Raw genomic sequence first — 22833 nt, forward strand, 5'->3', positions numbered from 1 at the left:
AAGCAATGTAAAAACATTAATTATTGTTGAACAATGTCACAAAGACTATGCTATATTGATGTGAGTATCTGCAGCTGTATCCCATCTAAACATACTTGTGTTTGACGACTGTGACGTCTTATCTAGTATAAAAAAATACCTACATGAAAAAACATGAAAAAAACGCGAATTGTATAATTGTTCCATAGGAAATATACAAAATGACATATTTTTTAAAGATAATAAAGAATACAAAATTATAATTTAAAAAAATATATATTAAAACAACCAACCTGATATGGCTGTATATCAGCACTGGTGGGAGGCGTGCGTTGTGTCATGCTGATGATATACAGCCATATCGCACTGCTACGAGTGTGATATTGCGTTTATACAACAGTTCAACGGCATAATCATGTGTATAAACAAGAAAATCAAACTCGGAGAGTCTCAAAACCCTTTTGTAAGAGGAACTACTTTCTTCCGCCATTCATTTACATCTGCAGCTGACGTCAGAACAGCAGAAACCGCTGCTACTTCACAAACGTCACTTTAGAGCAAGTGTTTGAATGATTCTCTAGCGTAATGTCTAAGGCGATGACAAAACAGCTGATTTTGCTCACATTTTAAGATTATAAGGCTGAACGGCATGAAATTCCTTCTGTCTACTGAACTAGTCTGTAGTAACGAAAACAGGAGACTCATGGTAAAGTCTAGATCGGATACGCAGGCGGCCGGAATTGCGTTATGCATATTAATATAGCAGCATTTTTTATGACACTGTATACCAACAATTAATAATAATATACATAATATAACAATATAACGATGATATATGATGATAACTAATATAACAATAATAATTAATAATATTTTTACAGTACTGTGACGGTTGGGTTTAGGATTGGGGTAGGGGTAGGCGTTAAAAAATACAATTTATTGGGTAATTTAATAGATAGCATAAATAATACTCAGTGCAACTACTGTTTTTACATTACTGTGACGGTTGGGGAGGGGGTAGACGTTAATAAAATACAACAAATGGGAAATTTAATAAATAATATAAATAATTCTCGTTAACCTCCAGCCGCACCCATATCCGATGTAGCAACAACCGAGGCTCATTAGAAATAAACAGATGGACAACCAATAAGTAACTCAGGGTTATACAAAGAGTGGCCAACACAAAATACACACATTCCTGATATGTGAGTCCCATCTCACACTCAGTACACTTCAGTTTTATGGTATAAATACAGCACTGCAACATACAAAAGAGAGAGATCGACTTAGAATGTCTATTACCAGTTTTATAATGATTTGATCAGCTGTAGTGTGAAATTACGCTGGGTTATTCACCTCTAAGGGCTTATTATGCGGAGTGTTAACCCCCTTTGCTCTGCTCAGTATGATAGGCTGATGGATGCCAATGCACTGAATCTCCTAAATTATAAATATTTAAAATAGGCACTATCCTCAAAAATAAACTACATAGTTGCAATCTGAACAACTACATTATTTACCAAAAAAGCCTCAAAACTACATTATGTTGTCCAACAGCCGCAATATTTGTCACCCTGTAGTGAGTTTATTGACTGCTGTCACTCTATGTGGGCGGAGTAATACACAAGGGTGAGGAGGCTGTGAGTGCTGTTATTGCAGAATATCGCATGGCTATCAGCCAATCAGATTCGAGAACCAGACAGAACTGTTGTTTAAAAGATTATACAAATATACAATATACAAAATTATTATTTTAAAAATATATATTTAAATATACCAACAATCCACTGTTCTAAACATTCGTGCGCTATTTCCCATCGATTAATTCAAAACAACACTTTACTTTTCATGTTATATATAAGAATTACGTGTAAATAAATCGTTATGAAGTTGTCAATCTGTGTGAAATTCGAAGTGACTATTGGCTAAATGAGCTGTCAGTCATCTTCTATTTACGCTGTTTGATTGGCTCCCTCCGCGGTGAGGTTTGGTTGACGCATCACCGCTCAGCCAGGGTTTTTACTGCCGAGCCGCGACGGTTATTTTTATTTACATGAACAGAAAATCATAAACGGGGCTTCTTGCGAACGAATAGACCGAAAAACGCAGCCAAGCGCCGGTTGAACATGGAGTCGTATGATATTATAGCCAACCAGCCGGTTGTGATTGATAATGTGAGTATGATGTCAGCAGCCCTCCACACCCAGTCTGAGCTAACGGGCTAAAGCTAATGCCATTGTGCCGAAGCCTACGCTAGCCGGCCGATGCTAAATTAGCAAATTTTTAGGATTTTGTTTTATTAGATTACAGTTTCTAATCTGTTATGCAAGGATAGGTGACTTCATTTTAGCAAGGCATGACAGAGAATCTTTGTAAAAGCGTTTTCATGAAGCATTAGCTAGCTGCATCGGGATTTGCCATTCATTTCAGCGATGCTTTGTATTATTATGTCAAGACTTTAAATAAATTGTTCATTTTAATCAAATACTGCAAGATGCACGGTTGTCAAGGAGTATCTGTCAGATATTAGCCTGTATTTTGAGCTGGAGATGTTTTTGCCAAGATGGCTGGCTATGACCCCGCCTTGTATTTACATACACACTTCATAATATAAAATAATTTATATGTATTTAATAGAAAAATGTATTTTAATGCAAGTCATAAGGTGAAATAGTAAATGGAGACTTATGAAGCTTCATGCTTTAATCACTATTAAGGCAAGATTGAATGTATGAATTATTGTACCTTTGATAGATTGAGAAACTTTCTGGAAAACTTAGTAAATATCAGTGATTTTTGTTAAGGCAGTTTTCTCACAGTCTGGCTCTTTTGCAGTCTGAAGCTGCTTGATTTTCTTGTTTGTCCCTCCAGCTCTGTCTCATGACTGCAGATCAAACAAGGAGGGTTCAGATGATTCATTTTACAACACATTCACTGTTTGAGCTTGTGCACTTGGAGTTTATTTTGAACCTCCTCCCTCTATTATTGCTGGACATTTGCTCTTTTTTTTCTGACTGCTGTTCTAATCTCAATTTGTCTTCCAGGGGTCGGGAGTTATCAAGGCAGGCTTTGCTGGAGATCAAATCCCCAAATACTGTTTTCCAAATTAGTAAGTAACAAGTGTTATTGATGTAACTGCATCAGAGCAGCTTTCAAAAGTTTGCGAACATGCACTTATTCAGCTAGAATGCATTAAAATGTGACATTAAAGGGGAAATACTTAATAAAAAATTTGATCCTGGAGCAAAAGACCAATCTAATGTAATAATCTAATAATAATCAACAGTCAATGCATGGGTTTAAATGATTGATTGTTAATTTACGGCAAAAATCATTAGGATATTGAGTAAAAATCATGTTCAGTTAATATTGTTAGCAAAACTTTTTTCTACTGTAAATGTATCAAAACTTAATATTTTAATTATTAACATATATTTCTAAGCACTTTATACAACCTTAAAGGGGAATTTCTTAATATTCATATATTTTTTCTAACCCTCAGATTTCAGCTGTATTTCAGCCACATTATATTCTAACCTAACAAAATATACACTACCGGTCAAAAATAAGCTTCTTCTGCGCACCAAGGCTGCATTTATTTCATCAAAAGTACAGTACAAATGATAAAATCGAGAAATGTTATTGCAGTAACTGTTCAAAAGTAGTTTATAATTTAATTTAATAGTTTATTTCAGTGATTTAAAAGATGAATTTTCAGCTTCATTACACTATTCAGAGTCACACGGTCCTTCAGAAACCACACTGATATTAAATATTATTATTAATGGTAGTAATAAAAGAAATAAAGACTGGAGTAATACTTTAATTTGAAACTGCGTACAATAAGAAAGCATTTATTTAAAATTTGAATAAATATTTATCAATTTAACAATTTTTTTTTACATTTTATAAATGCCACCTTGATGAACAGAATAATTAAAAGAAAAAACATTAAAAAAAGAAACTGACCCCAATTTTAAAAAGAATAAGACTTATTACAAGTTTTTTGTTGTCCAGGGTTGCATATACAGTTTTCATGAGTATGTGACACAGCACAGATGTTTTCAATATTAGTAATCAGAAATGTATCTTCATCATCAAATTAAGGTATTAATTAAAAAAAAATGTTCATCCATATCATGTTTATTGTGTTATCTGCATTATATAGTGCTCAGCATATATAAGTACACCCCTCACAAATCTCTCTTTTAAATTCATATTTTTAATAGGAAGCTATGTAATATTATATTTGTGCATACACATTAGATTAGTCAGTACTGAAGCCAAATCTGGAGCTTTTCTAACAAAATAACTTACAATAATGGGCCAAAAACTTGTACACCCAAATTTATATGTTATAGAAAAATATTAAATACAAATTTATAGAAGAGAAAAAGTCAAGAGAAGCAAAGAAAATTGAAAAATTCTTGTAGAATATTTGTTTTGTAGGTTGTAATTTATTTTAATTTTTGCAATATTTTGCTTGAATTTTTATTTAATTATCTTTTCAATTTCTAAATGTCTTTGGTGACTATAATATTATTTTAATAAATATATCTGTTTAATAAATCTGTTTTGTTTAAATGCACCAAAATACCTATATTCACTAAGAAATGGAGAAAAATATTAATTTCAAAATGGGCTGTACTCTGTTATGCTGAGCACTGTGTCTGTAATTGGCCATTCTGCTTTAATAGATGCTTGTAGTATCTATAATATGTATCTGTATCTATAGATACTGGTGGTTACTGGTAATAGCAAGTCCTCTATCTTTTCTCAGTTGTTTTAAGTGTGCTTTGATGATAACTATAGTGGTTTATTTGTAGTGTGGGTCGACCCAAGCATGTTCGGGTGATGGCTGGTGCATTGGAGGGCGATCTGTTTATTGGACCTAAAGCAGAGGTAAACCGTTTCAGTTTGATTATATTTCTGTATTAGAAATATGGATAACCAGACGTGATATGCAAAAAAAAAAATTAATAATTGGAATGAATTTGTAAATTATGCGCACACCCTAGTAAATTGAGGGGAACAAATAAGTCTAAAAGAAGGTCCCTGGTTCGAGCCTTGGCAGGGTCAGTTGGCATTTCTGTGTGGAGTTTGCATGTTCTCCCTGCGTTCGTGTGGGATTCTTCCAAGTGCTCCGGTTTCCCGCACAGTCCAAAGACATGCGGTATAGGTGAATTGGGTATGCTAAAATTGTCAGTAGTGTATGAGTGTGAAGGAGTGTATGGGTGTTTCCCAGTGATGGGTTGCAGCTGGAAGGGCATCTGCTGCATGAAACATATGCTTGATAAGTTTTCGGTTCATTCCTCTGTGTCGACCCCAGATTAATTAAGGGACCTAGCCAGAAAGAAAACGAATGAATGAATGAAATAAGTCTAAGTTTTTTCCTGCATGTCTTGTGTAATGCTCGATTTAAAGGGCACATAGTTTACCTCTTTTTTATGATGTAATATTAATATTATGCTTCTTCTGAGTGTGCCAGTTTAGGTTCAGTTTAAAACACAATTCAGATTGTTTTATTATAATGTGTTAAAAAGTGTCATGTTGGGGGCGTGTCCACAGCTCACTGATTTAGGGGTGTGTTGCTTCACATGTAAATTAGTTTCGGCTTCCTGCCAACGTAACAAGGGGGCGGAGCCATGAGCTCACCCGCTCTGCGTTTGCAACAGAGTCTGACAGGCAGACGGAGAAGGAGAGAGAGGATCACCATTCAGTCGTACATGTACGACTCTGACACAGACCATGCAGAGAGTACAAAATCATTTGTGTCTTTGACAGTTTTACAGCCAACTGTGTGCTAGTTTCAAGTGCCGAGCTTGTACACAGAAACTAATAACCACGCACACTGAATTAACTTTGACTGAGGCACCGGATGCGCCGCTCGAAGCCACGACACGGCACACCAGACACTCTCTGTGGCGCACCAGAAGCATGAAGTGTCCCGAATCGTCGCGCCACGCATTTTTGAATTCTAAACATGGGTTTCTGCAGTGGTCCGCGGCACCCAGCCATCGACTTGAGTGTACCCTGATAGAAACCGATGTTTAGAATTCTAAAACGCATGCTAGTTAAGATCACGGGGAGCTTCTGGGATCGCGAGAAATGCAAACGGCTGAAGTATAAGGTAGACTCAATGAGAAGTACACATGTTTGCAAACCTACCTAAAGATACAACCAATAATTCCGATTAGAGCGATAATGTGGAGAATATTGATCTTGTGTTGAGCCCAATGAGCCTTGCATCTAAAAATAGAGCTAGCGTGTTCCTTTAGTGATATCGCTTCGACTCGCGCTGAAAATGGCGGACGTGAATCAACAAACTGAGGATATGATGATGCGCCTGTCAATCAATATTGGTGGGCAGGGGGGGACCGCTCTCCTACGTCAGGTAGCGGTCGATTTGAAAACAGCTCCTATTGGTCCACCGTTTTTTATGCTGTTAAATTGAAAAAAAAGCACTGGGTGTGTTTATATCACCCCAATATGACGGTCTATACACCATACATGCACATATGTCTGTCCAAACAGCTTGAAAAGTAGATTTTTTTTACCATAGGTGCCTTTTAAGATAGTTCACCACAAAATGAAAATTTCCTGTTAATTTACCTACCCACTGGTCATCCAAGATCCAATACTTTCTTTTTTCAGTAGAACAGTAAAGAAGATTTTGAGCTGTATCCGTTGGTTCTTGGTGATTAAAATAATGGCTGTGAATGCTGAGTCCAAATCATTACCTGTGGCACACTGAGGTCTTGTAAAGCCAAACGATCGCTCTGTGTAAAAAATGGAACATTATTTACAATATTATTAACTTTAATCCACAGCCTGGTCAAACAGTTTTCAGCACATGTGCGACTGTAGTCCAGTGTTTTTGTTATATTTTAACATATTAATATAAGCACATAATGTGTTGATGTCTGTGGTGTCTGCAGGAGCACAGGGGTCTGCTCTCTGTTCGGTACCCGATGGAACATGGGATTGTGAAAGACTGGAACGACATGGAGCGCATCTGGCAGTACGTGTACTCGAAGGAGCAGCTGCAGACCTTCTCTGAGGAGGTGAGCTTGTGCTTCATCTTCAGTTTGCCTGTGGAAGTCAAAAACCAGTAATCTGTATTTTCTATGACAAAATTTCAGAATCGAAGCAGGTTGTCGATGAGTTCAAGACGAAGTGTAGATGCACTGGGTGTTCAATGGGAAATTTAAAATGACAGTAGTGGAATTTATTTTTTCTCTCTGTCACTCCTTTTCCTATTGTGCTGCCAGAGATATGTTAAAAGTAACTTGATGGCGTATTATTATTATTAGAAATCGTATTTGTGTACAACCCACATTATTGATCGTTAGCTCTCTCTTTTAGTATAGTGGCTGGTATCTAATTTCAGTATTCGGTACCAATAACAGTGAAAATGCACGGTTCTCGGTACCAAAGCAAAACTTAAACAACATACTAAATAACCAAGCCACCATATTTATTAACAAATTTAAGTAACTTTTAAGTAGTTTAAAGGGTTCAAAAACAAGCATGAATAAAAAATTCTGCTATAAAGAAATAAAGACTTCCTATCACATTTTTATCAGATGTTCAAAACATATTTCATTTATTTGTATATTTATTTATTTTTATTTTCAGATTCAGTAAATGTTAGTACCTAAATTTAATGCATTTGTTTTCTTATTTGACTTGAAACAAATGCATAAAATCTTCATTCATTCATTCATTTTCTTTTTCGGCTTGGTCCCTTTATTTATCCGGGGTCGCCACAGCGGAATGAACCGTTAACTTATCCAGCACATATTTCACGCAGCGGATGCCCTTCCAGCCGCAACCCATCCCTGGGAAACATCTATACACTCTCGTTCACACTTGCTGTGAGGCAACAGCACTACCTACTGCGTCGCCACATAAAATCTTTTAAAAATATTTAATGTAATTATAAGTGAACATTACTAAGCTTATAAATGTTGTCTTTGGTTCATTTTATGCCAGCATCGAGCACCTCTAGGTGTCAAATAATACTTAAATATATGTTTATATAGTTTTATTAGTGACAGAACATTTTTCAAACACTTATGTCTGAATTATTTTGATGAATATGAACATTCATGCGTGTTAACACACAGTTGCTTCATGAAACGTTTTTTATTTTTCTTTGAATATTAATTTTAAGGAATTTGTTTTAATTCCAGTGGAGTTAATACTGGTTATTACCAGATTATATGTTCTTATCTTTAATATTATATTATTACTAGTATTTTACTTTAAATTTGAGACCGTGACATACACAGTTTAACTCAATATCAAGTTTTATTGATGAATATCAGTCAGAGAGTTAAAGTATCAAATATAAAGTATATATAGACTATGGCTGCACGATATTGGAAAAATTTAACATTGCGATATCTTTTTATTTTGTGATATAAATTGCGATAAGAATACAGTTTCAACAGATGACTTAATATCTCAATTTGGAAAGAATTTATTATGTTAGATCAATTGGGATGAAATCTAAAAAATCTAATAAACGATCTAAAGTTTTTAGGGTCCCCCGACACATTTTCGTTGTGGTCTGTGCTACTTGCAGTGCATTTCTTTATTTGCATGTGTTGTGAGCATTTTCATGCATAACAATCTATAAATACAGTCAAGAAAAAGATGCAATTGAAATAAAGTGTTTTATCGTTTCCCGAGTCTAACAGTATTCAAGTACAGTAACTGAATGATAAAATTAACCGTAGTTAAAGTCACAAATGGTACAATTTCTGATACCTGAATGCTTTTAAAATCATTATACAATACCAGGCAACAAAAACGCATTCAAATGATCAATTATAATATAAGCTCAACATTGCATATATCCTGCGATATTGCGAATGATCACATTGCAATATCGATGCTGAAACGATATATTGTGCAGCCCTAACATAGAATGCAATCTATCAGCAGATAACAACATTAGCTCACATTTCTTCCTCTCTGAATCAAACAGTACAATTATAAATCCCTGCATCAAAAACAATGCAATGATTAATTAACTTATTATTTTTTATATATTTTTTGTGGCTCTTGTTCAATTTAACATTTAAAAAAATGTTTTACAAAAAAAAAATAGGGTAAACACAGTTAATACCAAGGTATAAACATGTTTTGTGTGATGTTTCAGCATCCTGTACTGTTGACCGAAGCCCCGCTGAACCCCAGTAAAAACCGCGAGCGAGCAGCAGAGGTTTTCTTCGAGACCTTCAATGTGCCTGCGCTCTTCATCTCCATGCAGGCGGTTCTCAGTTTGTGAGTTTCTCTTTAAATCTCCTTCTACTGCTTGTCACCCCTCGTTTCCATTCTCATACGACCCTATCGTCCATCTGCCAGATACGCCACAGGCCGAACCACAGGTGTAGTGCTGGACGCTGGTGACGGTGTGACCCACGCCGTGCCCATATACGAGGGATTCGCCATTCCTCACTCCATCATGCGTGTGGACATCGCTGGACGGGACGTCTCCCGGTACCTCCGTCTCCTCTTGCGCAAGGAAGGCTATGATTTCCACACCTCTGCAGAGTTTGAGGTGGTGCGCACCATCAAGGAGGTATGAGACTTCTGTAATATCTGGATTAATAAGCGTTTTTGGCTGCATTTGCACTGCAGATCTTGATGGTCATTTCGGGTTTTGTGACTGTATCTGAATTTTATTTATTTATTTATTTTTTTGATGACCGGCTTGCATCATATTTTTAAATTGACTCGTATCCAATGTCTACATTTTCACTGCAAACAGCAAAGATGCAATGGCATGCAAAAAAATAAAGAGAGGGTGCTGACAGCTGATAATAAGAGTGCTCTTTTCCTGTATTTAATCTGCTCACTGGGTTTTGTTTTTAAAATTGTATTTTTGACAAGTTATTTTACTATAGTTTATGACAGAAACGTTCTCACTTCTTTTAATCTAGGCTTATTTAAACCAGTAGGTATTTTAATGTCATGTCCATGGCGTGATTTAGGTCTTGTTACATGATTTAATCTATTAAATGAAAAATAATAAAGCTTAAATACTTAAATACATGACAATATAAAAAAATGTTGTCCTAGTATATGAGATTTAAGGTTTGGGACTGAAGTCTGTTCTGAAATGAAAGCATCAGAGTTGACGTCATTCACTATGGTTTTTAATGATGCGCGACTCGCATTGACAGGTCTGATTTAAGTCTGATTTACCTGCTTACTCTGGAGGGCACGGATCCGATTCATATCGGATAAATTTCCACATATAAACGACACTTGAATATGATCTGGGTAAATCAGAATCCATGTGATGTTGTTTTTTTGCATGTACATGGATCATATCCCATCTGTGCCACATGGGACAAAAAAATTGGAAATGGGTCACTTGAACCGTGCAGTGTAAATACAGCCTTTGTTTTACAGTCATATCTGAATTGATTTTATTAGGATTCATCCCTTGAGATGTCCTAGAATGTATATCACAGTCACATAATAATAACAAAGAGACGACAAAAAACAAACATAAATGAAGAAAAAAAAAACATCAGTATCACCAGATAAGAAACGAAACATAATACAAAATATACAGATCAGTGAATCCAATTACGAAATAATCCGTTCTTTCTGAATGGCAATTATAATCTACAGGGTTGGTGAAAAGTAGCTAGACAATAAATATCTTTAAAAAATGGCTGATGCTTGTACTATCAACACAGAAAATATGAAATGTGATATGCTATCATGTATTTAGGGACTGTTTTCATTGTGACATTTAGTTCATTGGAACTTTGTTAATTGGTAATAGTTAAAAATTAACTTAGTAAATAGTCAAAGGGATAGTTCGCCCAATAATTTACTTAGTTTTTCTTCTGTTGAACACTAAAGAAGATGTTTTGAAGAATGCTGAAAACCATTGACTTACATAGTAGAAGAAAAAAAACAATTAATAAATCAATGGTTACAGGTTTTCAGCATTTTTTTTCAAAGTACCCTGTTTTGTGTTCAACAGAAGAAAGAAAACTCAAAGCTTTGAAACAAGTAAAGGTTGAGTACATGATGGATCCTTTTCAATTTTTGGTGAACAGTTTTTCACCCACACTGTAGATGTTGTATGTTGATGATTTAATGGTGTTGTTGTATTTCAGAGAGCCTGCTACCTCTCCCTCAACCCCCAGAAGGATGAAACTCTAGAAACCGAAAAAGCACAGTATACCCTCCCTGACGGAAGCACTCTAGATGTAAGAATGAATTTATCTGTATTATATTTCCAGAAATATGAATAGTATTTTTTTTTGTCATCTTAAACTTGCTTTGGCAGGCAACATTAAATTAAGCAGTTAAAAGAGTTTGTTTTAACTTGATGTTTAATATAAATGATTCTCCATAATAAATTTCTCTATAATTATTATTTTTTTGTATTTGATTATATTTTTTCGGTTTTTAAATCTGTTATTTTTTGTAATTTTTTTTATTGTTGAGTAAGAAGAACTAAACATGTTAATGATGTTCCTCTGTGGAATAAAAAATAAAGGCAACTGTGTCACTATCTCACAATGTGACTTCCTCACAAGAGATATGTCTTTATATACCTCTCATCATCTAAAAAAATATCTATAAATAATTATATATTTAATAATATATATATATAATGAAATATTTATAAATAAATATATAATATTAAAGAATTATATATATATATATATATATATATATATATATATATATATATATATATATATATATATATATATATATATATATATATATATAATTATTATTATTATTTAATATTATATATTTATTTATAGATATTGTTTTAGATGATGGGAGGTTCTCATAATTGATCCTTTGCTAAGCCCCGCCCTCCTTAATTACTGTTGCTACGCCTGTCAAGCTTACAATGTGTATTACAATGTGTATGCCCCCGTTTCAGACATTCCCAGGTATGTAATTAGTTATTTTTGGCGAGCAGGCGAGATATCTGAGAAAGTCAGACAAAAAACGACTGCAGTATACATTACAGGGGTATGTTGACGATATAATACGCAACCGATTAGAAAATAATTCAATCAAAATTGAAGCTAGGTTAACCTAGCCGCCTCATAAGCTGACCATTCAACAGCTCAGTTGATGCACAGCAGTAAAGATAAAATTTAAAAGTAATCTAATAATAACTAATTAAACCGTGATTTCTCTTTTTTAGCCAAAAAGCCTGATAGATTAATTGTTGTGCAATGAAATATAGCGTTACTAACCAACGAGGAAACACGCATGGACAGTTTCTACATAATTCATTCACAGAAAGAGCAGGCAGAAAGGGGAAACTGATGGATTTGTGCCGAATGTTAGCATCATTGACCCATAACAATCTACAGCACCTATAACTGTCAGTGTTTGTGTGCTTTTTATCCAGTTTCTATTCTAATTTGAAGTTCAGTGGAATAAATAAATAAATTGAAATGCAAATCATAGTATAAATAGCAGAAGTCAACAAATAGATTTCCCCTACCAGCAAATATTAATCAGACAAATATAAAAGCAGACACTAACTCAGTTCAACGTCATACCCAATGACTAAATCTCCAAAAGACCAACGAAAACATCAGTGAATTGTAGCTCTGACATAGCCACGAGGCTTATAAATGACTGAAAAAATGCTGCGGGTGAAGTATATTGATCGCAAGTGCTCAGATTGTGATCACATCTCGGTTTTGTTCTGTTGAGCTTGAAACAGATGGAAATATGACTGCTATTAGTATGACTACTATGGCGAAGACTTAAACGGAGCAGTGCTCATAATATCAAGCGAGGGGAAAAGAAAAAGACAGCTGTGAAACAGAACCTGCTATGTATTTTTGTAGGAAACACAGTTTAGATCTGTTTAGGGTAAGAGGTGTGTGAGTTATTGCCATCCATCACTGAATGTGTCAGGAAGATCGAAAACAAAACCAACTTAACTTCGCTCTTTTACGGCCCCTCACACAGCTTGATCCACGCTGGCATTTCTCCTCTTGAGTTTTAGGTTTTGGAAAGGTGGAAAAAATTTCACCACCCCGTCTAAACTTTTAGGATACCGGGTATCAGATTTGCACAATCCATATGCTCAATGCTTTGGCTTGTTTCCCTCGCTCGAAAGCTTGACAGACCTCCAGCGCGTAGCTACGGTTGCTAAGTCACGATTGGTGTGTGCCGGTTTTCGGATGTGGCTTAGCGAAGGGTCAATTGGTGCTTGCTGTTTTTTAGCCTATATCTGAATCTGTTTATTTACTTATGTAATTGTTTGTAAATATATATTTATTCAGTTTTTATATTAATTTCAGTAATATTATTAGCTGATATGCAAATGTTTAAAAGATTATTTGTTTAAAAGATTTAAAATACAGTTTATAAAGTCGTATTTTCATAAATATATTATATGAGAGACTTGCTTTGTTTACCAAACAAGTGGATCTAACTGGATTTGCTTTGTAAGTTTTAAATATAAGTTATTATTTTTACTTCATGTTTTTAGTTACTATACTCTCTAAATGATTCCACAAAAATCTGCAGATATTGTACAAATTTTTGCAAAGCAAGAGCAAATAATATCCACAGATGTTTGTCTGTCTGGCTCTGCTGTAATATAATATATAATTGTTAAAGTTTGGTAATAATTCAATGTTTTTATTTTTAATTTCATATCCTCCTTGAGTGTGTTACATTGCACATTCACAACTTAGACTAGCATTAAAGAGAAGTGATGGTGTTACTCAAAGCTGTCTGTCTCCTACAGATCGGCCCGGCACGGTTTAGGGCTCCGGAGCTGCTCTTCAGGCCAGATCTGATTGGAGATGAGAGCGAGGGCATTCATGAGGTGCTGGCCTTCGCCATTCAGAAGTCCGACATGGATCTGCGACGCACGCTCTTCTCAAACATAGTGCTGTCCGGAGGCTCGACGCTCCTCAAAGGTAGAGTAAAAAAAACACTGCCAGGGCTCGAAATCAACCACTGGTGCTCCAAACTTCAAAAAATGTAGGAGCACCAGCCAAACTTTAGGTGCACTCATACTGCAAATTTTATATTGACAAATTTATTGCATTTGAAATCAACACTAATCAAAACAACAATCTGCATGCGCCTACCAGCCCATCAGGGGATGCACTGAGCTGATGGTAGTGTAACTCTGCTGTGTTCTCATGGGTGCTGTCTGATATTGCACAGACGATATTGGCATATAACTTATTTCCATACGTCATGTTAATCACAATACTGGTCTTCTCATGAGCTGCAATATTAGTTTAATCTTTGTGAATGCAATCCCTTTTGCGATGATGTACGCAGTGTTAAATTTTACAAATAGCTGCCACTGCACAGCTGACAGCATCTTGATGATTGAATAAAGGATTAAATAGAACCTTTGCACTTAAAATGTGTAGATGTGGTTAAAGGTGCTGTAGGTGATCTGCCAAAATGCTAACCGGTTGGCGTATTATCTTTGGACGGCAGGGGAGGAACTGTGTTCGGTTTGGCAGCGTGCAGGAATTACACTTATTACTAAGCCACACTTAAGCCTGGTTTATACTTGTGTCTCTCTGTGTCGAGTTTCTTTGCTGATGTTTTGTTTTTTCTGAATGCTACCTTAATGTACAAGTGGTTCCAACTCGCTCATTTTGAGGCAGGAATCGGTGGACGTGCAACAATCTTAACCATGAGGTAAACACAAAACAAAACGTTACATCCGGAGCTCTTTCATGGGACTCCACACTTGTAAACAATCGCTCCATCGGGCTCGCACGGCTCTCGGCCCGCCCACACTCATCAGCGCTATCAAGCCGACCAATCACAGAGCTTGCACTGTGTCATTGCGACGTATAGTTAAATTTTTTCAGAGGTGTGCGTCAGCGACGGCCATGGTGAGGTCTCTGCGTCCACGTGTATGCTGTGCTGTAGCATGCGCTTGATGCAGAAGTATAAATCAGCCTTTACATGCTATTTCTGAACGAATATTCAGAGTAGCATGGTAAACAGTATTGTGAGGCTGTCATTGTTCAAAATTGAACAAATGTGAATATAAAAGCAACTTCAGCTCAGTAAAGCAGGCTAGGTGGAATAGCACTATTTTCTGATGTTTTGTTGTTAAACTATATAAAATCTACATTATCGATGCTGTTAAAGGTACCTTATGAAACAATCTTTTCGGATGATTTCAGTGGCTGAACAACACTTCTGTCCTATAACCCATTCATTAAACAACACAATCTACATCAGCTTTGGGGGACTAAAATCGTTTTAAAGGGCACCTAGTTTACCTCTTTTTTATGATGTAATATTAATATTCTGGTTCTTCTGAGTGTGCCAGTTTAGGTTCAGTTTAAAACACAATTCAGATTTTTTATTATAATGTGTTAAAAAGTGTCATGTTGGGGGCGTGTCCACAGTTCGCTGATATTGGGGTGTGTTGCTTCACATGTAAATTAGTTTCGGCTTCCCTCCCAACGTAACAAGGGGGCGGAGCCATGAGCTCACCCGCTCTGTGTTTGCAACAGAGTCTGACAGGCAGACTGAGAGAAGGAGCAGGAGTAAAAGGATCAGCATTCAGCTGTACATGTACGACTCGGACACAGACTAAGCAGAGAGTACAAAATCATTTGTGTCTTTGTACAGTTTTACAGCCAACTGTGTGCTAGTTTCAAGTACTGAGTTGTACACAGAAACTAATAACCACGCACACTGAATTAACTTTGACTGAGGCACTGGAACGACCGCTCGAAGCCGCAACGCGGCACACCAGACACTCTCTGTGGTGCGGCAGAAACATGAAGTGTCCCGAATCGTCGCGGCGTTGTGTGTACCCTGATAGAAACCTATGTTTAGAATTCTAAAACGCATGGCGCTGCGTCAGCTACAGCAGCGCCTAGTTAAGATCACAGGGAGCTTCTGTGATCGCGAGAAATGCAAACGGCTGAAGTATAAGGTAGACTCAATGAGAAGTACACATGTTTGCAAACCTACCTAAAGATACAACCAATAATTCCGATAAGAGCGATAATGTGGAGAATATTGATCTTGTGTTGAGCCCAATGAGCCTTGCATCTAAAAATAGAGCTAGCGTGTTCCTTTAGTGATATCGCTTCGACCCGCGCTGGAAATGGCGGACGTGAATCAACGTGACGTGAACAAACTGAGGATATGATGACGCGCCTGTCAATCAATATTGGTGGGCGGGGGGATCACACTCCTACGTAAAGTTGTGGTCGGTCTGAAAACCGCTCCAATTGGTCCACCGTTTTTTATGTTGTTCAATTGAAAAAAAAAGCACTGGGTGTGTTTATATCACCCCAATATGACAGTCTATACACCATACATGCACATATGTCTGTCCAAACAGCTTGAAAAGTAGATTTTTTTTTTTACCATAGGTGCCCTTTAAAACAGAACATTACCTGTCTAACAGAAATACTTCAGCCATGGTGTCGTCCTTCCTCCAGCGTGCAAGAGTATCCCAAATACTAATTCAGGATTTGAAAAACTTTCGATTCAGCATTTGATTTTATCGCAATTGTGATTGTCTCATGTGCACGTAAACGTGCAGCACGCATGCAGGCTTGCACGTGCTAATGGCGGATATGCGTGAATAGAGATGCACCATTGGTCAAATCTGCATTTGCTGACAGACAGTTTGGGCTACTTATCAGAATTAAGGGAATTATCGGCCCGACAAGATTTAATTGAATGAACATATTTTTAGCTTTATGCCTCACCCAGAATATAAAAATACATATAAATATATTTAGATCATTAACTTTAATCATTACTATTGGAATGTAAAGAGACTTTCGACTACAACAAAAAATGTTCCTGAAGACAATCACCTACTGCACCTTTAAGGATGTTACCTGCAAACTCCATCCCACAGGCCTAACATTGAATGGATTTAGCCATTTTCAAAGCAGACTCAAAGCCACTGGAAGTCATTTATCTGTTCTTCCAAAAGTGCAGATGGCGTGTTAGTAACTTATTATATTAGTAATATTGGTAATTATCAGTAATATTAGTAACTGAGGTGGTTTCTAAAACAAAATCTGTTCACAACAAATAAACTATGGAGCATAATGAGAAACAACAGACTTTTTATCATCATATTGCACAGCCCTCAGTGAAGTTGTGTTTTTGTTCCTCACAGGTTTTGGAGACCGGTTGTTAAGCGAAGTGAAGAAACTCGCCCCCAAAGATGTTAAAATTAAGGTGACTGCCACGTCTGAGAAGTGTTAGCGATGTGTGGGAACCATGTGTTGCTAAATATTGACTTCTTGTTTCAGATATCTGCACCACAGGAGAGACTTTACTCCACATGGATAGGGTAAGAACAAAGTATACTCATTCGTCAAGCAGTTACCGTTAAGTCTGGAGTCAGTCTGTCAGTTTACTTTTTATTAATTTATTTAAAGATATTAGGTCTATTTAGCAAAGATGTCTTCAATTTGGCAAAGCATAAACTATTAAAAAATAATATTGAATTATACAGAAATATTAAGCAGCCCAACTGTTTTTAACATTGGTAATGGTTATCATAAATGGTAAAGATGTTGAAATTAGTTATATTTCAGCACAGTGTGGTGAATTAGCGCTTAAATCCTGCCAGTAGTAGTAGGTAAAACAGGTAATATGAATTCATAATACTTTTGTGACGATGTTTTCTGCAATAGATTAGGGAAGTATTACATTTCAGATACAGCCTGTGTGTACATGGCAGAGTGTTTCCCTAGTCTACTATTGATCTGATTAACCAAAATGCTTAATATCAGGTGTAAACAGGACCATCCTCTGAAATTCATCTTTGAACCACATGAATAAATTACATTTTAATAGTCATTTAAGCACCAAACTGTTCTTTTAAATTTCAATAATATTTCACAATATTACTGTTTAGCTGTATTTTTGTTAAAGATTCAATCCTTCATCTAGGATGTGTTAAATTCATCAAGGTAAGCGAGCGTAAAGACTGCACTGAAAGTCAGTAATTGTGTTGTTTTTATCATTGTTAAATAAATGTTAGAAGGATTATGTGGCTTCATATTTCCCAAAGTTGTCAATTAAACTTGTATAAAATAATAACAATACCACATGACTATATTAAGGTGGGGTTTGTAATTGAATTGTGGTATTATAATTGTGTCATGAATTTTTTAACATCTCAACTACAGTGGTACAAATTTAATACGTCATTAAAATGTCATTAAGTGCTTTTATAAAATAATCTGACAGAGTAATGGCAATTCAATTTGTTCCTCTGAAAAAAAGAGAGAAGACAAATTTTCATGACACAGTTGACTTATAATGGCCTGATGACTAAGGCCCCGTTTACACTGCCAGTTAAATGTGACCTAATTCTGAATGTTTTTTTTTTTTTTGGCTCATATGTGACAGATCGGATCTGTTCTATGACGGTGTAAACACGAAAAAAAAACACATACATTTGGTTATTTAGGCCACATTTACACTGCGCTGTTCAAGTAACCCAATTCCGATTTATTTATTTAATTTTTTATTCTCCCATGTGGCACAGATCAGATATGGCCCATGTACGTGTAAGCAGGAACAAATCACATGGATTCCGATTTACTCTAATCAGATTCAGGCCTTGTTCATATGTTGAAATGTATGCGATATGAATCAGATCTGTGCCCTTGTGTCTGCTGTGTAAGCAGGTAGATCGGATTTTCACCTGTCAATGCGAGTCGCGCATAATTAAAAACTGTAGCGAATGACGTTAAGTCTGACACTTTCATTTTAGAACAGACTTCAGCAGAGTCGCAAACCTTAAATCTCATACACAAGGACTTAAACAGCTTTCATATTGTCATATAGCACAGGTATTCAAGCATGTTAACGAGAGCGAGAGAGCGCAATGTCCGCCACGTAACCAATATAAACTAATATGAAACTAGTGCATACATCACGTACATAAATCACGCCATGGACATGACATTAAGATGCCTCAACGTTTAAAAAAGCCTATATATCAAAAGAAGATGGCCTAATGAGAACCTTTCTGGCATAAACTATAGTAAAAGAGCTTGTCAAAAGCTGCGTACAGATTACATACAGGAATAGAGAAGAGAGCACTTTAATTATCAGCTGTTAGTCAGCGCCCGCTCTTTTTTTTTTTTTTTTTTCCTGGTCATTGCGCCTTTGCCGTGTGCTGTGTAAATGCAGACGATCGGATACGAGTCACTTTTAAAAGATGATGTAAGCAGGTTAGCAAACAAATCGGATACAATCACAAAATCGGAATTGAACATCAAGATCTGCAGTGTAAATGCAGCCTTATAGATCTGTTTCAGGCCTCCCTCATATGTGGACATAAATCTGAGATGTTACATTGCAACTATCATGTAAACAGGCAGATTGGATTTATTGAAGCATTCCATATGTATGTCACTAAACTCGCGATATTGTGGTACTTCTCCGCGGTTTAAAGACGTAGAAGGAAGAGCATGTGTGGAGACGCCAATGTGGTAAACAACAACAACAGCGGAAACATGGTGGAAGAAAGTAGTCAGTCGCCACAATTTGCTCCCACCAGACCTGAGAGCTCTCTCGTACCCACAAGTTCCTCTAAATGGTGGAGGACACCATATATAAACCATAGGCACAAGCTGCGATGACAGCCCTTTCCCTTCTCCTTCGCCTCAAAATCATTTTGTAGTTGGGGTGAACTTTGCATATTTCGCAGAACTAAAAGCAAGACAATTTTTTTCCATCATGGCAAATGTGGCACAGATGCTAAAACCCGACTTTACGCGTGTGCGACGTCGTAAATTGTATGGCAAGTGTAAATACATTAATCAGATATGGGTCACAATTAAAAGAACGTGTAAACGGACAGGCAAACAAATCAGATATAGGCAACCAATCGGAATTGGGCATCAAGATCTGATAGTGTAAACGGGGCCTAATATGTTTATGACGATTTATAACAAGTTATATTACCTCGAAAATGTCAAGTTGTTATAAAGACATCTCAAACCTTTGCACATAATTGGGTGAATGACACTTAATGACAGTAGTAATAAGCATTAGGTTTGGGCCGATAGATGATGCCATCATCCATCGCCGATGGCCGATAAACATCGCAATCCCCGGTCGTAAAAAAATACACACTCAGGCCCCGTTTACACTAATACGTCTTAGATTTAAAATGGCATTTTGGAGCTAAAACGATCCACATCCACACTGTGTTTTACCTAGCATTTCTGAAAGGTCTCCCTCCACACTATACTCCCACATCACGTGACCACGCACACACACAGGGATGCGCTGCAGCATATGCAGACATCTGAGCTCCAGGCAGTCAGCGGGTGCTTTGAGATCAAAACCCCAGAAAGCAGTGCACGTCGGACAGTTTATCAAGGATGTACTGCTGGATGGCGTCTCTCTATAGTTGTTAAACGTGATATTTAATTCATCTTGTCTCTATCTAAGGATTCTTCAGTCTTTTTAATCTATCAGGTAACGTGTCCCAGCGTCAGTACACTGCTTCAATCTTTCGCATTCACACTTGTACTTAGTAATTTTAGCGAAAACCTCAGATACTGTTGGTTGTGCACCTTTTTTACCAACCAAGTTTGTCGACGCCTGTATAACGACACAGATCACTCTGCCTATTCATGCCAGAGTCCCACGGAAAAGGTGATTGACAGCTTATCTTTATTTATCTATTTATTTGTTTTTAATATAATATATTTTTTAGGGGTTTTCACCTTTATTTTGATAGGACAGTGGAGATTTACAGACAGGAAATAATGGGGAGCAGAGATAGGGGAAAGGCCGGCAAAGAACATCGAGCTGGGAATCGAACTCAGGTCGCCGTGAGCACCTCGGTGTCATGTGTCGACGCGCTAACCACTAGGCTATTGGCGCAGACTTATCTTCATTTATTTATGATTTGGTTATGGGTAAAACAAAGACCATGTGGGTCAGGTAGTTGAAACAATAGGCCACAAATTATTAATTCGTTATGAATCGATTAATTATTCATAATTAATTCACCGCAGCCTACGGCGACGATGCCATCGTTCATTGTTTCAAATTAGACATTCTACGATGCCAAACTGGTCAACATCGCCCAACCCTAATAAGCTCGAGTAAAATCTCATTAATATTCAACATTAAGTGTCATGTCATGATTATTAAGGTCTTACATACTGTGTTTTTAACTTCATTTTGGATCAAACAGACTTTTGAATGCTATTGTTTTTTAACTTCTGGTTAATTTCATGCTTTCCCTTTCAAACAGGGGATCCATCCTAGCTTCACTCGACACCTTTAAGAAAATGTGGGTCTCCAAGAAGGAATACGAGGAAGATCGCGCGCGCGCCATCCACCGGAAGACATTTTAACAGGGCTCAAAAGTCCAGCAGCCTCCCTCTCATCTCTGCGGTTTCACATCCCCCTTCTCTCGCTTGACCTCTCCCTCTGTTTTCACCCTTTTTCTCCACCAAATCCCTAAAAACCTCCATCCGCAGTGAAGGCTTGCCCTCCGCGTCCCCTGTCCAGGACACCGGCGAAAAAAAAATAAATAAACGGGACGCAACCGGACATCCCTTGCACCCATCAGCCACCGATTTCAGGGCATCAGTCAATACTGTTTCATTTTAAAAAGCCAATGCTTCAATTCAGCGCTTACATATATGTATTTATTACACTATTATACCCTGTATGATACCGTCATATCTAATGCAAAACATGAAGGTGAATGTTTCACTCGGTTGTAAGAATTTCATTCCAGAAAACGAAGGTTTATCGTTTTATTTAGACGTCAACGTTGTATTTTTATTCATTCGATGCATCGCTCGCTATTACAACAGTTGGCTTTAATAGACACTACTGTGCTTGCTGTCATTTCCCTTCATTGGGAGCTAAATGATGTAAACTGAAGCACACGGTAGGCTAGATTCATCGCTGCTTCAATAAAAAGTGTTATTATTATTGATCTAAAGCACATTTTGTTTGTTAAAAGGAGTGGGTGGAAACACATCAAGTTGTTTACCGTCTTTTGTTTGTTGTTGAATTATGTAATTGACTTGATGCAAGCATTAGCCCCTTTCAACTTGACTACATTTCCCATGATTCTCATGTAGTTTTGAGAAGAAGAGCTTTAATGAAGTCGTCCAGTGAGTTCTACCATCATTGTGGCACGATGTAAATTCTGATTCTCCTCCCGAAACTCCAGATTAATGCATGAAATCAACAAAGGCGACCGAGATTGTGTCATTTCTGTGTAAATCTCATGGTTTTTGAAGGCTGAATGGATTTACGAGCTCTTCTGGCACTAGTATTTCAGTAGTGTTTTTTGGGATGATGGGTAGCAGGGTTGCGTTGAAGTCCAGTTTGTCCTGACTAAGATCCGCCTCTAAGATCCGTCTTTGGGATGTAGAGCATCTTGGTCGTTTTTCTTTTTAAGAGATATAGAAATATCATCATAAGCCTTGTGTACAGTGGATTGCTATTCAAAACTGTTAAAAAAAAATAAGAAAAACGAAAAAAATAAGGACTAAAATGTACAAACCGGTTTCTTCAATTGTTGCTTTTTCTTTTAATTTTGTAAATTCAGTATGATAAATAAATTAATGCTGTCTGAAGCGAGCGTCTGTGTTTTCTGCGTCTGTGTGTGCTGTTGCTGATGTTGATAACGGTGGTTTTCAAGACTGCTGATTTTCGTCATGTGGTTTGTGACGTTTTAGTACAGCAAAACCTCATCCTTAGAAAATGTAATGCATTCAAAATTCATTTTGGTTACAGGATGTGCATTTGTACATGAATAATTACTGTTTTATAAAAGGCATAGCTCATATTTATCTAAAT

At 36.7% G+C, this 22833-nt stretch overlaps 1 protein-coding gene across 1 annotated transcript; it reads left to right on the plus strand.

The window, feature by feature from the left end:
- The first annotated feature begins 1968 nt into the window (after positions 1-1968).
- actr1b (actin related protein 1B) lies at positions 1969-22610 on the plus strand. Its single transcript, XM_056466307.1, has 11 exons — positions 1969-2156; positions 3027-3091; positions 4809-4884; positions 6921-7046; positions 9152-9276; positions 9358-9574; positions 11133-11225; positions 13760-13934; positions 17150-17211; positions 17286-17326; positions 21266-22610. Exons 1-11 carry the CDS (start codon positions 2109-2111, stop codon positions 21366-21368), a joined length of 1131 nt encoding a protein of 376 aa, XP_056322282.1. The 5' UTR covers positions 1969-2108; the 3' UTR covers positions 21369-22610.
- The last annotated feature ends 223 nt before the right edge of the window (positions 22611-22833 follow it).

Source organism: Danio aesculapii, chromosome 10 (assembly GCF_903798145.1).
Source record: "Danio aesculapii chromosome 10, fDanAes4.1, whole genome shotgun sequence".
NCBI lineage: Eukaryota > Metazoa > Chordata > Actinopteri > Cypriniformes > Danionidae > Danio > Danio aesculapii.